General features: G+C 60.5%; 3 protein-coding genes across 3 annotated transcripts in view; all 3 read right to left on the bottom strand.

Annotated features, from left to right (window-relative positions):
- Positions 1–128, bottom strand: part of ENH_00064180 (hypothetical protein, conserved) — a gene marked incomplete at both ends in the record, with an annotated part of 303 nt that extends 175 nt beyond the window's left edge. The window contains one exon of the mRNA XM_013582180.1: positions 1–128. This exon is cut by the window's left edge and continues 175 nt beyond it. Within this exon, the coding sequence (XP_013437634.1) occupies positions 1–128 (128 nt within the window).
- A 10,794-nt stretch (positions 129–10,922) lies between these two features.
- Positions 10,923–11,471, bottom strand: ENH_00064170 (hypothetical protein, conserved; the record flags this gene model as incomplete). The annotated part of the gene is made up of 1 exon (XM_013582179.1): positions 10,923–11,471. The coding sequence occupies one exon, from the start codon at positions 11,469–11,471 to the stop codon at positions 10,923–10,925; it is 549 nt and encodes a 182-aa protein (XP_013437633.1).
- A 1,645-nt stretch (positions 11,472–13,116) lies between these two features.
- ENH_00064160 (ectonucleoside triphosphate diphosphohydrolase, putative) lies at positions 13,117–14,999 on the bottom strand (the record flags this gene model as incomplete). The annotated part of the gene is made up of 6 exons (XM_013582178.1): positions 13,117–13,130; positions 13,339–13,849; positions 14,063–14,225; positions 14,283–14,369; positions 14,459–14,536; positions 14,741–14,999. Coding segments are annotated over 6 exons (1,112 nt in total), but the record flags the coding sequence as incomplete, so codon positions are not given.
- Between the last annotated feature and the right edge of the window lies 1 nt (position 15,000).

Raw genomic sequence — 15,000 nt, 5'->3', positions numbered from 1 at the left:
CCTTCTCTGTCTCTTTGGGGGGCCCCCTCAGGCAGCAAAAGAGGAACAGAAAAGGGACAAAGTTTGTTCAAAGCTGCTGCATCTATTTCGGGCAGCGCCTCGCCTGCTGCTCTGCTGCAGTCGTGCATGCTGCAGCTCCGAAACACCCTGCTGCTGCTGCTGCTGCTGCTGCTGCTGCTGCTGCTGCTGCTGCTGGCTGCTGCGGTTTGGGGGCCGTCGGCTGGGGGCCCCCCGCTGTGCCCCTTCAGCTGCAGTACCCTCAGGGCCTCCCTGCCAACTCTAAGGTCTGCTGCTGTTGCATCTCCGAGGGGCCCCAGAAAGGGGGGCCCCCCTGCATGCAGTCCTTGCAGGGGCCCCCTGAGGGTGTCGGGCCCTGGCGAGGGCCCCCCGAGGGCCCCTTGGGCCCTGGGGGGCCCCCTCGAGGGCGCCGGGGCCCCCGGGGGCCCCGGGGGCCCCAGGGGGCCCCTGGAAGCCGCGAAAAAGGCACTAAAAGAAAGACAAAAAAGACCAACAAGAAGGGCGTGGTGCTCGTAAGCATTCATGTTGAGTTTGCTGCTGGCCACTGAGAGAGAAAGGGCAGAGGCCCCCGAACAAGAAAGGCCCAGAGCTGTGGGGCGCAGCAAACTGTCTATGGCGCTGAGGGCCCCCAGCGAGCCCACGCGGGGGCCCCTGCGCAGCGCCCGCCGCCCCCCGCTGCTGCTGCTGCTGCTGCTGCTGCTGCTGCTGCTGCAGGGGGGCGGCGCCCGGGAGGGGGGCCCCCAGGGGCCCCGACGGACTGCAGCAGAGACGCAGGGGGGCCCCCAGTCTGGCTCGGTCTCTGCCGCAGCAGCCCCTGACTCCTCCCCAGCCTCCACGCTCGAAGACTCCTGCTGCTGCTGCTGCTGCTGCTGCTGCTGCTGCTGCTGCTGCTGGGGTGCCTCTGCTGCGGCGCTGCGGGGGGATGGGGGGATGCTCTCGCTGCGCCTCGCCGCCTCGTCTGAAGCCTGGGGGGCCCCCTCGGGGGGCCCCTGGGGGGCCCCCTCGGGGGGCCCCTCTGCTGCAGCGGAGTGCTGCTGCTGAGGTTTGTCTGCTGCTGCTGCTGCTGGCCTCGACGCTGCTGCTGCCTCCTCGGTTGCTGCTGCTGCAGGTGCTCGCGCTGCTGCTGCTGCTGCTGTCAAAGTCCCGAACTTCTCCTGGGCAATTTCGAGGTGCCGCTGCTGCTGCTGCAGCAGCAGCAGCAAATGCCTCTGTACACAAATGCCCGAAAGCGCAGCAGCAAAAGGAGTGCTTCGCAGAGCCTCAGCTCTTGCTGCTTCCTCCCTTGCTGCTGCTTGTAGCGCCTTGAGGTACGGCCCGTCTGCTGCTGCTGCTGCTGCTGCTGCTTCTGCTGCTGCTCCTTCTGCTGCTGCTCCTTCTGCTGCTGCTGCTTCTGCTTCTGCTGCTGCTGCTTCTGCTGCTGCTGCTTCTGAGGACGCTGGAGCCGAAGGGGCCTGAAGCAAATAAGTCACAGCAGCAGTGGCAGCAGCAAATGAGATCAGCTGCAGCAGCCGGCAGAACGCAAACAATAAAAACTTTAAACTTTCAGAATGCCCTGCTGCTGCAGCAGCCGCCGCTGCTGCTGCAGTCGCTGCTGCTGCTGCAGCAGCTCGCCTGCTGCAGCAGCAGCTGCTGCTGCAGCAACTCCAATCCTACACGGCTCTACCGAAGCAGCAGCAGCAGTGCCGCACAAGCAAAGCAAACTGGAGCAGCACGAACAAACAACAAATTTATTTATTCATTTTATTTATTTATTTATTTATTTATTTATTTATTTATTTATTTATTTATTTATTTATTTATTCTTTAAACGAACTTCCACTTCCAAAGAGAAAGAAAGATGCCTCAGTCGCCGCCTCCAGTTTTCCCTCAAAGCTTCTGCAGTGTCTGTACACCCCAACTGCGAGGAGGGGGCCCCCCGGGGGGGCCCCTGGGGGGCCCCCCGGGGGGCCCCCCCAGATACTTCTCCGGGGGGCCCCTCGCAATCTGAGGCCCCTGCAGACTCTGCTGAGGGGGCCCCTTGGGGGCCCCCCTGGGGGCCCCCAAGGGGGGGCCCTTGGGGGGCCCCTTCGTGCTCTGCTGAGGAGGCCCCTTCGGGGGCCCCTCCAGGCTCTGCTGAGGGGGCCCCCTGGGGGGCTCCTCCAGGCTCTGCTGCGGGGGCCCCCTGGGGGGCCCCTCCAGGCTCTGCTGCGGGGGCCCCCTGTGGGGGCCCTGGATGCCCTTTTAAGGGGGCCCCCGTGGGGGCCCCGGGAGAAGCTGCTGAGGGGCCCTCAGCAGATTCTCCTGGGAGGGCCCCTTCTCCATGGGCCTCTCTGGGGGCCCCTGTGGGGGCCCCTGTGGGGGCCCCTGTGGGGGCCCCTGTGGGGGCCCCTGTGGGGGCCCCTGTGGAGGCCCCCGTGGGGCCCCCCGGGAGGGGCCCCCCGTGGTTCCAGAAAGAACGGACTAGGGACAAGTTGGGCCCCTTGTAGGGCCCCCCCTTGAAGTTTAGCAGCAAATTGAAACGGGAGGGGGGCCCCCAGTGGGGCCCCCAGAGGGAGAGGGGAGTGGGGGCCCCCGCCTGCAGTGGGGGAGATCTTTGGGGGCCCCCCAGCAGCTCCACAGGCAGGCCAAAGGAATGCAAAGAGACATCCAACTTGCTGCTGCTGCTGCTGCTGCTGCTGCTGCTGCCGCTGCTGCTGCTGCTGCTGCTGCGGCGTACGTACACCTCGGCTGCTGCAATTTGTGCTGCAGCGCCAGACGGCGAGAACAGCCATGTCTCAGAAGGAGGCACCCACCTGCAGCAGCAGCAGCAGCAGCAGCAGCAGCAATATCAGCAGCAGCAGCAGCGGCAGCAGCAGCAGCAAGACCAAGAGTAGCAGCTAGGAGCGGCACGCGACGCGTGTGCCGTCGCTCGCACTGCCACCGGGCTGTGCAACGCCTAGGACTTAGGGTTTAGGGTTTAGGGTTTAGGGTTTAGGGTTTAGGGTTTAGGGTTTAGGGTTTACTTGGGGGCCTTTCCCTGCTCCCAACAGAGGGCACAGCGCTTTAGGGTTTGAGGCTGAGGGTTTGGAGAAGACATTGGGGGCCCCACAGGGGCCCCCTTGGCCGAGAGGGCCCACCTGAAGCAACAACAAACCCTAAACCCTAAACCCTAAACCCTAAACCCTAAACCCTAAACCCTAAACCCTACACCCTAGACCCCGCACCGCGGGCTGCAGCTGAAGACGCGCTCCCTTTTCCAGGGTTTAGGGTTTAGGGTTTAGGGTTTAGGGTTTAGGGTTTAGGGTTTAGGCTAATTTGTGCCTCCTTCTGTCTCTCTTTCCATTTGTTTCACTTTCTGCTGCTGCCCCCTCCCCTTGCATTTAAATAATCCATTAAAACAAATTAAACTTCAAATTAATTAATTAATTAATTAATTAATTAATTAATTAATTAATTAATTAATTAATTAATTAATTAATTAATTAATTATAAAAAGAAATCCACCTGAGCTCGCAGCTCATTCTCAAACCCTTCTTTGCTGCTCGGAATTTGCTGCGGGGACTTCTCTCAACAAAAATGGCCGTAGACCCTAAGCAGCAGCGCAGCAGCACCCCACACTGCTGCTGCTGCTGCTGCTGCTGCTGCTGCTGCGTTTGCTGCAGCTGCAGCGCCCGCGGCAGTTGCTTCTGCAGCAGCAGCAGCTGCGGCAGCAGAGGCTGCCGCAGCAACGACAGCGCCAGCAGCCTTTACAGCCACAGCAGCAGCAGCAGCAGCAGTAACAGCCACGGCAGCAGCAGCAGCAACAGCAGCCTTTACAGCCACAGCAGCAGCAGCAGCAGAAGTCATAGCAGCCACAGCAGCAGCAGCAACAGCAGCATTTACAGCTGCATCAGCAGCAGCAGCAACCGCAACAGCCACAGCGGCAGCCAAAACAGCCAGAGCATCAGCAGCCATAACAGCCACAGCAGCAGCAGCCACAACAGCAGCAGCAGCAGCCACAGCAGCAGCAGCCACAGCAGCAGCAGCAGCCACAGCAGCAGCAGCAGCAGCAGCAGCGCACCGCTTGTTGCGTTGAGGGCCCCCCAGAGGCCCTGGGGGGCCCCGGGCCCTTTTGCTGCTGCGGGAAAGAAAAAGCAAATTGAGTCCAGGGGCCCCGAAGCAGCAAGACACACCCAAGTCGTTATGACCGTCATCTGCTGCAGCAGCAGCAGCAGCAGCAGCAGCAGCAGCAGCATGAGCAACAGCCTTGGCAGCAGCAGCGTTAGCTGCAGAAGTATTGGCAGCAGCAGCAGCAGCATGAGCAGCAGCACTAGCAGCAGCAGCATTAGCCGCACCAGTATTGGCAGCAGCAGTAGCAGCAGTATTAGCAGCAGCAGCGGCAGCAGCAGCAGTGGCAGCAGCAGCAGTCGCAGCAGCAGCAGCAGCAGCAGCAGCAGCTGAAGGCCTCGCTAGCTGCTGCTGCGGCTGAGGGGCCCCTTTGCTGCTGTGGGGCCCCACACTTTCTGCAGCAGCTTTTGTGTCCCTCAGGTGTCTCCTCACCTCCCCCCAGCAGCAGCAAAACTTTTGCTGCAGCAAATCCTCGCTTTGCTGCGCCTCCCCGGAGTCCTGCAGCACGCGCAGCTAGCTGCTGACTGCTGCTGCTGCTGCGCCCCACACAAACCCTAAACCCTAAACCCTAAACCCTAAACCCTAAACCCTAGCTATTTTCCCCACCTTCTCCACTCGCAGTTTGCTCCACTGGGGCAAGTAAGTAACAATGAATTCAGGGAATATCTTCTCGAGCTCCTAAACGGCACACACACACATGTGCTGCTGCTGCTGCTGCTGCTGCTGCTGCAGCTGTTGCTGCTGCAGCAGCAGGTGCTGCTGCTGCTGCTGCCGGGTCCTTGCAGCAGCACACCACAAGCAGGCCCTAAGAAGGGCCCCTATAGGAGTCTAATTGGTCATAAAAGGCCCCCATTGGGCCCTCAAGGGGGGCCCCCTGAGCAGTGTTAATATGTTGTCCAAGAGGCGGCCCCCACAGCCGCAAGGGGGGCCCCAAGAGGCCCCCCAGAAGCCCCTAGGGGCCCCCGGAGGGCCCCGGGGGCCCCTGGGGGCCCCTGGGGGCCCCCAGGGGCCCCTAAAGACCCCCAAAGGCGCCCTTTGTAGGTCCAGGGAGGCCTAAAAGGGCCCGGAAGGGGCCATTTTAGGGTACCTAGGGGGCCCCCAGGGTGCGAAGGGGGCCCCCCGGGCACCTCAGGGGTATCTAGGGGGCCCCCAGGGTATCTAGGGGGCCCCCGGGGGGCCCCCGGGGGCCCCCCAGGGGCCCCGGACTGATTGCCTTGGGCCCACCTGCTGCATATTCTCTATTAGCTCTTCTGCGTAAGGCTCCATTGAGGGCTTGGCGGTTTGCTGCTGCTCCCCAGGCCTGTCAAGACACGCAGGCAGCAGCAGCAGCAGCAGCAGCAGCAGCAGCAGCAGCAGCAGCAGCAGCAGCAGCACCAAGAGCCAAATGAGGGCCTCAAAGAGCGCCCACACAGAAGTGCAGCCAGAAAGAAAGCCTCCACTTCTCCACTTCATTTAAATAAGATTTCCATTAAATGCATTTTCATTTAAATGACATTTCCATTTAAATTATATTTTCATTTAAATAATATTTCCATTAAATCATATTTTCATTTATTTGCATTTCCAAAAATTAACATTTATTTCAAAGCGCCAAAAGGCATTCCAGGGGCCCCCAGGAAAAGAACTAAATTGGAAATTAATTAAACCAATTAACTCAAAGTCTGCTGCTGCTGCTGCTGCTGCTGCTGCTGCTGCTGCTGCTGCTGCTGCTAGTGCTGCTGCTGCTGCTGCTGCTGCTGCTGCTGCAGCCTCACCTGGGGTGTACAGACAGCAGACGCCCAGACAAAGTGTGGGGCCCCACACTTTCTGCATGCAGCTCCTTGAGGGCCCCCGGGAGGGGCCCCAGCCTGTGGGGCCCCACAAAGAGACAAAAGGGGAAAAAAGAAGAAAAAAGAATTTAAAAAATTAATTAAAAAGATAAAAGCACAAAGAGTTTAAAAAGATAAAAAGAAAAAAGAATTCAAAAAGAGAAAAGGCAAAAGAAATTCCGAGAAGAGCCAAAAGGCGCAAAGAGAAAGACGCAGAAAGCCATCTACGCAAGAATCAGCAGCAGCAGCAGCAGCAACAGCAGCAGCAGCAGCAGCAACAGCAGCAGCAGCAGCAGCAGCAGCAACGCGGCAGCGCGGCAGCAGCGTCGCTCTCTCTCCGTCCACCTCTTCCGTGCTCTTAAATCTCCTTCGACTTCATTTAAATCCTTTTAATTAATTATTTATTTATTTAATTATTTATTTATTTAATTATTTAATTATTTAATTATTTAATTATTTAATTATTTAAATCCCCACTTGTTCTTCAAAAGTCCTTCATTAAAATAAACTCCAAAACGCCTCAGCATTTCCCTCGCGCGGCTGCAGCAAAACAAAGGGCCCCCTGTACATACACCCCATGGCCCTGGGGGCCCCCTCAGGGCCTTTTCGGGGGGCCCCCAGGGGCCCCCAGGGGCCCCAAGGGGCCCCCAGGGGCCCCCAGGGGCCCCCCGGGGGCCCCCAAAGCCCCCAAAGACTGCTTGCACTCTGCAGGCCCCAGCGGGGCCTCCTAGGGGCCCCCTGAGGGGCCCCCCGAGCCTAAGGAGACCCGGAAAACCTTAAATATTCCCTGGGGGCCCCAGGGGCCCCCTAGGGGCCCCCCACGGGCCCCTCAGGGGGCCCCCAGGGGCCCCCAGGGGCCCCCAGGGGCCCCCAGGGGCCTGTGATAGGAGGGGGGGCACCCATGAGCTTCCCACAGCTTCCGCTTTTGTGCCATATGTTCTGTCTACCCTGCAGCAGCTGCTGCTGCTGTTGCTGCTGCTGCTGCTGCTGCTGCTGCTGCTGCTGCTGCTGCTGCTGCTGCTGCTGCTTGAAATGACTCACCAGAGAGGAAGCGACAGCAAAGGGAACAGTGCGGGGGGCCAAAGGCGGTGAGGCCCTTTTGCTGCTGCTGCTGCTGCTGCTGCAGCAGCAGAACAGCCCTGAGAAGCAGCACAAGGGCCCCGACACGCAATGGAGCAGCAGCAGCAGCTGCTGCTGCTGCTGTTGCTGCTGCTGCTGCTGCAGCCTGACGCTCTCGCTGCGACTCAAAACTAGCTAGACAACCAGCTAGCTAGCTAGCTAACTACTAGCTAGCCAATCGGCGAGACGGCCAGCTGGCTAGCTAGCTAGCTAGCCAACTCGCTCGCCAACTGGCTTGCAAGCTAGCCACTCAGCTAGCTAGCCAGCTAGCTGGCCCAGCGGCCAGCTAGCTAGCCAGCTAGCTAGCCAGCGCTAGCCAACTAGCTGGCCACCCCGTGGGTGAGCCAGCTAGCTAGCCAGCTAGCTAGCCAGCTAGCTAGCCAGCTAGCTAGCCAGCTAGCTAGCCACCCAGCTAGCCAGCTAGCTAGCCACCCAGCTAGCCAGCTAGCTAGCCAGCTAGCTAGCCAGCTAGCTAGCCAGCTAGCTAGCCAGCTAGCTAGCCAGCCAAAGAATAAAAACTAAATGGCAAATTAACAAAAAGCAGCAGCTCTTTGGTTCAAACAAAAGCCCACCTGCAGCATTTCAATAAAAACACTTTTTCTTTTTCTTTCCTTCAAAGCTGTGGGGCCCCACAGCCCCTTGAAGCCCCGGGGGCCCTGGGGGGCCCCCCACAGTACCCTTTTTTGGGGGGCCCCCCACAGTACCCTCTTTTGGGGGCCCCCGCCCCGCTGCGCCCCGCGCCCAGCAAGGGGCCCCCCAGGGGGCCCCTCAGGGGCCCCCTGAGGGCCCTTTTGGCTGAGAGCAGCGGCCGGGGCCCCACGTGCTGCAGCAGCAACTTGCTGCTGCTGCAGTAAACCCCACAAACGCAGCACTGGTACAGAGACACGGGAGCAGCAGACACGGGAGAAGACAAGGCGGGGCCCATTGCAGCAGCCAGAAGAGAAGCACGTGCTGCTGCTGCTGCTGCTGCTGCTGCTGCTGCTGCTGCTCCAGCTTCTCCCTCGCTTGCTGCAGTAGCAGCAGCCGATGCTGCTGCTGCGGCCCGAGACGCCCTGCTGGAGCGGCGGGACACGGGATACTCTTCAGCAGCAGCACGGGGCCCCCTTTTAACAGAGACAAGGGGCCCCCTACGCCTGTGCTTGCGCCTGCGGGGGCCCCTTCGTTGGAGCCTGCCTTCTGCTGCTGCTGCTGCTGCTGCTGCTGCGCCTGCTGCTGTTTGCTGCTGCTGCTGCAGCAAAGCCACAGCAGCAGCAGCAGGGTCATACGTAGCCCCATACCTTTCCTTCAGGGCTTTGCGTGCTGCAGCAGCAACGCGGCAGGAGAGGGCCCCCGTGCTGCTGTGGGGCAGCAGCAGCAGCACCTCAACCCCATCTAGAGGGTCCTGCTGCTGCTGCTGCTGCTGCTGCTGCTGCTGCTGCTGCCGCTGCCTGTTTGACTCTCTCAGCTGCTGCAGCTGCTGCAGCAGCTGCTCGCTGCCTTGAGGTGTATATGCAGGTCGCGGGCGGGGGCGGCCCGGCGGCTGCCGCTGCTGCCTCCGCTGCTGCTGCTGCTGCTGCTGCTGCTGCTGCTGCTGCTCTTGCTGCGCCTGCTCTTGGGCCTGCTGCTGCTGTTGTTCCTGCTGCTGCTGCTCCTGCTGCTGCTGCTGCTGCAGCACGTCAGCAGCAAGGGATTCATAGAACCCGTCCAGCAGCTCAGAGACAAAAGAGGCAGGGGCCCCCTTAATGGCTTCTTCTCCAGGGCCAGAGGGGCCCCCAGGGGGGGCCCCTGGGGGCCCCTCTCCCCCAGTACCCTCTTCTCCCTGGGGGCCCCCATGGCCCCGGGGGCCCCGGGGCCCCTCGCCTGTAGGGGGCCCCCCTCCTGTACCCTCGGAGGGCCCCTCACTATCAGCTGGCGGGGGCCCCGAGGCCTCTGGGGGGCCCCCAGCAGCTGCGCGGCCCCCTGGGGCCCCCAAAGGGGGCCCCAGGGGGGGCCCCCCAGGGGCCCCCAAGGGGGCCCCCAAGGAGGCCCCCAAGGGGGGCCCCTCAGGGGGCCCCAAAGGGGCCCCCTGGGAGGCCTCCATGCGGAGCAGGGGGCCCCCACGGGTGGCCAGGGGCCCTGGCGGGCTAGAAGGTTAGGAGCTGCTGGCTGCTGCTGCTGCTGCTGCTGCTGCTGCTGCTGCTGCTGCTAGTGATTCTGCTGCTGCTGCTGCTGCTGCCCGCCTCGCTGCCGGGGCGGTTGCTGCTGCTGTTCCTGCTGGTGTTTGTGCTGCCGTTTCTGCTGCTCCTGCTGCAGCCGTTGCTGCTTGTGCTGCTGCTGCTTGTGCTGCTGCTGCTGCTGCTGCTGCTGCCGCTGCTGCTGCTGCTTCTTCAGCAGAAGCTGCTAATTAAAGGTTTTGCTGTGCTGCCTCAATCTAGCAGGCTCTCAAACCCTTGGGGGCCCCCCGGGGGCCCCCGGGGGCCCCCTGGGGGCTCCCGGGGCCCCAGGGGCCCCTTTTGGGGCCCCCGGAAGCTGCTGTTAGGGCCCTAGGGGCCCCTTAATATATGGCAGGCCTTATTTTGTAAGAGGGACCTCGGAAGGTCACTTGCTGCTGCTGCTGCTGCTGCTGCTGCAAATCGAGCCGGAGTAGCAGCAGCAGCAGCTGCTGCTGCTGCTGCTGCTGCAGCGAGACGACAAACAGCGCCGGTGTGTGTTGAATTATAAATTAAAAATGTTAATATGGCAGGTAAACCCTAAACCCTAAACCCTAAACCCTAAACCCTAGCGTCGCCAGGGTCGCACTGAGGGGTCCAGCGGCCCCAGAACACCCCAGATCACCAGTAGAGAACCTTAGCCTGAGCCCTAAACCCTAAACCCTAAACCCTAAACCCTAAACCCTCGAACTAGAAAGTTGTATTTTCTCAAATCCTCGTGGCTTTCTTTAATCCAAGTAAACCCTCGTGCGCTAAACCCTAAACCCTAAACCCTAAACCCTCCCGCCACAGGGTACTGACTGGCGCAGTCCGAACAGAAAGTCCCGAACCCTAAACCCTAAACCCTAAACCCTAAATCTTGAGTTTTGGCCCTCAAATATAAACGCTAGGCCTCCTGGCTTCTCCTAAACCCTAAACCCTAAACCCTAGAGTGTTGTCTTGGCCAGCCCAGTCTGCAAACATTTTGAGAGGGCCCGCAGTAACGTATCTGCTGCTGCTGCTGCTGCTGCTGCTGCTGCTGCTGCTGCTTCTGCTGCTGCTGCAGATACTACTTCCCTGCTGCCACTGCTGCTGCTGCTGCTGCTGCTGCTGCAGATACTCCTGCTGCTGCAGATACTCCTGCTCTGCTGCTGCTGCTGCTGCTGTTGCTACTGCATCTGATACTTCTGCTGCTGCTGCTGCTTTTGTATTGCCTCAAAAGGATGACCACTTGGTGGCCAGGGTTTAGGGTTTAGCTTCAAGGGCTAGGGTTTAGGGTTTAGGGTTAGGGTAGGGTTTAGGGTTTAGGGTAAGAAACCATTAATGCTGTGGGGCCCCACAGCATTAATGGGGCCCCTACTGAACTGCAGCAAACTGCAGTGGGCCCCCAGGGGCCCCCTGGAGGCCCCAGGGGCCCCCAAAACCCCCAAAGGGGGCCCCATTACCCTTTTGGGGGCCCCCTTTGGGGCCCCATGAGACGCTGGGGGCCTCCAGGGGCCTCAAGGGTACTGAGACGCCCTGGGGGCCCTCCCGGGTTTTGTAGAGGGCACTGGGGGCCCCCAGGGGCCCCTTGGGGGCCCCCGGGGGCCCCTCGGGGGCCCCCAGGGGCCCCTTCGGGCCCTTTTGCCCTGCAGGGGGCCCTGTTGCTGCCCGTGGCTTCAGCAGGTCCGCTGCTGCAGCCGCCGCTGCAGCCCCGCTGCCGCTGCTGCTGCTGCTGCAGCAGCAGCAGCAGCAGCAGCAGCAGCAGCAGCTGTTGGGGCCCTTGTCAGTGCTGCTTGCTGGGCCTTTGTCCGTAAAGGCTGTTGAGGTACAAAGGGGTAAAAATCAAAATGCATGCAGAGCCCAGCAGCAGCCCCAGCGACAGCAAATTGGCTTTCTTTTGCTGCTCCAGGGGGCCCCCCCGGGGGCCCCCCCAGGGGCCCCCCGGGGGGCCCCCCCGGGGGGGCCCCCCGGGGTAAGCTGCATACTTAGTACCCTTAAAACGAAAGGCAGGGGGGGCCTCTCGCAGCGCCCAAGACCCCACTTGTTCGTTTGCTGCTGCGAGCCGCCCACGGAGCGAAGCTGCTGCTGCTGCCAGCGAGGGGGGGGCCCCCCAGGGGGGCCCCCCGGGGGCCCCCCGCGGGGGCCCCCCGGGGGCCCCTCCGGGGGCCCCCCGCGGGGGCCCCTTGGGGGCCCCCCTGGGAGGCGGGGGGCCCCTGCTGGGGCCCCCTCCTGAGGGAGGTCCGCGGGGGGCCCCCAGGGCCGACTGCAGCAGCAAAGAGGCGCGGCTGAGGGCCCCCTTGAGGTAGCCCTGGAAGTTGGGGGGGGGGCCCATGGGGCCCTCGGGGGTCGGGGGGCCCCCCAGAAGGAGCTGCAGATGATTAGAAATGAATAAAATAAAACTAAATTAATTAGAAAGTGTTTATACGCGCTTTCGGGGGTCTAAGCGGCTCTTCTGTCTGTACAGCCAGCACCAGGGGGCCCCCGGAAGAGAGGGTGTGCCAGGGGCCCCCTGTGAGCCGGTTCTGCTGTTGTTTTGCAGCACTTTGTGAATTTATTTTATAAATGCGAATTAATTTATTATTTAAATTCAATTTATTCTTTAAATTGCGCAAATCTGTGCAAGCAAGGCCACGAATCAGCAGCAGCAGCAGCTGCGCAGCGAGCGGCTTCGGCCAGATCGCTCGCAACGGAGGCCCCCTTGTCCATTTTAATTAACTTTTAATTGTTTTTAATTATTTATATTTCATTAATTCCATTTAGAAGTCCAATTTGTTCCTTTTTCTGTCCATTGGGGCCCCGAAGAGGCCTCTTATTGCTGCAGCAGCAGTGACGCAGCAAAAACTACCTAACAATAGACCCCCCCATCATTGTCTTGCTGCTGCTGCTGCTGCTGCTGCTTCTAGCTGCTGCTGCTGCTGCTTCTAGCTGCTGCTGCTGCTGCTGCTGCTGCTGCTGCTTCTGGTTGCTGCTGCTGCTGCTGCTGCTGCCCACAACGCTGTGGGCTGAAGGGCCCCCTTTAACCTTCCAAAACCTCAAAAGCCCCAAAAACTCCCCAAAGGCAATCAAAGGGCCCCAGCCCGCTCAGGGGCCCCCGGGGGCCCCCCAAGTCCCCCCGGGGGGCCCCCTGGGGCCCCCAGGGGCCCTCGTGCGCTTCCCATAGTAGTAAACCCTAAACCCTAACCCTAAACCCTAAACCCTAGACCCTAAACCTCGTGTGGAGAAGCAAAATGTCGTTTTCAACTTGTATTACAAATGTAGAAATGCATTTCTTTGAAACAAATCGAGACTTCAAAATTCAACAAAGTCACAAATTTTGTTTGGGGGGCCCCTCAGGGGGCCCCAACAGAGGGCCCCTCAGGGGGCCCCAACAGGGGGCCCCTCAGGGGGCCCCAACAGGGGGCCCCTCAGGAGGCCCCAACAGGGGGCCCCTCAGGGGGCCCCAACAGGGGGGCCCCTCAGAGGGCCCCAACAAGGGGCCCCTCAGGAGGCCCTAGGGAAGTACCCTCAAAAGGACCCTCGGGGGGCCCCTCAAGGGCCCCTCAAAAGCCCCGCAAGAGCCCCTCAAGGGGCCCCTCAAGGGCCTCACAAGGGGCCCCTCAAGGGGCCCCTCACTGGGGCCCCTCAAGGGGCCCCTCAAGGGGCCCCTCACTGGGGCCTCTCAAGGGGCCCCTCAAGGGGCCCCTCAAGGGGCCCCTCACTGGGGCCCCCCAAGGGGTCCCTCAAGGGGCCCCTCAAGGGGCCCCTCACTGGGGCCCCCCAAGTGGCCCCTCAAGGGGCCCCTCAAGGGGCCCCTGAGTGGGGCCCCTGAGGGGGCCCCCAAGAGAGGGGGAGGGGTTTGGGTTTTGGGATTTAAATGGAAGAAGAGAAAAGGGGCCCCCCTTGGAGGGTTTGGAATTGTTGTTTGAACTTGTTGAGGAAATAAAAAAGAAAAGCCGAAAAAGAAGTCGAAAGAAATGCCAAAGACGCCGCGAACAAGCTCAGCGGGCCCTCGCTGCGCGCAAACCCTAAACCCTAAACCCTAAACCCTAAACCCTAAACCCTAAACCCTGGACCTTGCACCGCCGCCGGAACCCTCGCGCCCTAAACCCCTGGTCCAGCCCACTCCAGACGCAGCCGAGCAAGCACCAACCCTAAACCCTAGCCCGCAACCCCCAAACCCTAAACCCTAAACCTTAAACCCTAAACCCTAAACCCTAAACCCTCGACGCACTTCTCCGGCACCATCACGGGGTAGCGGTTGACATCCACGATCATGGAGCCCAGCGCCCAGCCCGCCTCCAAAGAGCGGTCGGGATCGTCTTCGGGATCGTCTTCGGGATCGACTCCGGGATCGCCTCTGGGATCGTGTTTGGGATCGACTCCGGGATCGACTGTGGGGTCGACTCCGGGATCGTGTTTGGGATCGACTCCAGGATCGCCTCCGGGATCGCCTTTGGGATCGCCTCTGGGATCGTGTTTGGGATCGCCTTTGGGATCGCCTTTGGGATCGTGTTTGGGATCGTGTTTGGGATCGTGTTTGGGATCGTGTTTGGGATCGGTTTTGGGATCGTTTTTGGGATCGGTTTTGGGATCGATCCGGAGTCTTAGGGAAGGGTTTGGGGGGGCCGGAATGGCGAAGGAAATCTGCTGAGAGTCGAGGGGAAAGCCAAACCCTCGAGAGAGCAGCGCGAGGCTCCACGTGGCTTTCCAGCACAGCTTCATCATCGCCCGCTGCGCAAAACCCTAAACCCTAAACCCTAAACCCTAAACCCTAAACCCTAAACCCTAAATCCCAAACCCTAAACCCCAAACCCTAAACCCTAAACCCTAAACCGTAAACCCTAGATCCTAAAACGCCCTGCCGCCCCCGCTCCGCCGGCCCCTCGCCCGCGCGAGGGTTTAGGGTTTAGGGTTTAGGGTTTAGGGTTTGGGGCTGGGGCGTACCGGGGAGTAGGCCTTGATGGCGTGCTGCTGTCTGTACACCTGAAGACCCTCCTCCGTCAGTTCGCAAATTCTTTTTGTCTTTTTTTGCCAATTAATTAAAGTCGGAGAACTCGGGAGGTCCAGCGCGCCCCACACCTTCGCCAGCTGCCCAAACGCCAAAAACCTGCAAACCCCAAACCCCAAACCCTAAACCCTAAACCCTAAACCCTAAACCCTAAACCCTAAGCCCTGCGGCCTGCGGGGAGCGCAGTCCTGGACGCGAAGGCCCAAGAGGGGCGGGCCCTTCAGAGAGCAGAAGCACCCGCTCCTGCGGAAACCCTAAACCCTAAACCCTAAACCCTAAACCCTAAACCCTAAACCCTAAACCCTAAGCCCTAAAAGTCCCAGTTGTTTTACTTGCTGTCCCTCAGCCTTGGTTGGTACACCCCGTTGAAGGAGCAGCGGTTTACAAAGCAAGGCGCGTTAAAGAAGAGTCTGCGCAGATACACAAAACCCTAAACCCTAAACCCTAAACCCTAAACCCTAAACCCTAAGCCCTGAACCCTAGACCTTGAAAACCGAAGGAAACAATGAGGTGGCCTCGTCCTCCCTCCAATCTCCGCAAAAAAGCAAAAAGCCCTAGACCCTAAACCCTAAACCCTAAACCCTAAACCCTAAACCCTAAACCCTAAACCCCACGTTGAGGCGAGATCGAAGCACTTATCGAAATCTCCTGTGCCCCTGAACTTGACTTTCAAGTCCACAACTTCGTTTCCTTCCATTTCAAAACTGTTTTCTTTTTCCTTTTCTTTTTTCTTTTCCTTCTTCCCCTTTTCCCTCCCCCCCTGCTGCTCCTCCCCCCCTGCTGCTGCATCTCCCTGGGGGCCCCCTGGGGCCCCCTCCCCGGGGGCCCCCTCCCCGGGGGCCCCCTCCCCGGGGGCCCCCTCCCCCGGGGCGGG

This window comes from Eimeria necatrix, genomic scaffold, assembly GCF_000499385.1.
Source record: "Eimeria necatrix Houghton genomic scaffold, Enh_scaff580, whole genome shotgun sequence".
In the NCBI taxonomy this organism is placed as follows: Eukaryota; Apicomplexa; class Conoidasida; order Eucoccidiorida; family Eimeriidae; genus Eimeria; species Eimeria necatrix.
The sequence above is the reverse complement of the archived record's forward strand: the minus strand, read 5'-3'. Positions and strand labels throughout refer to the sequence as shown.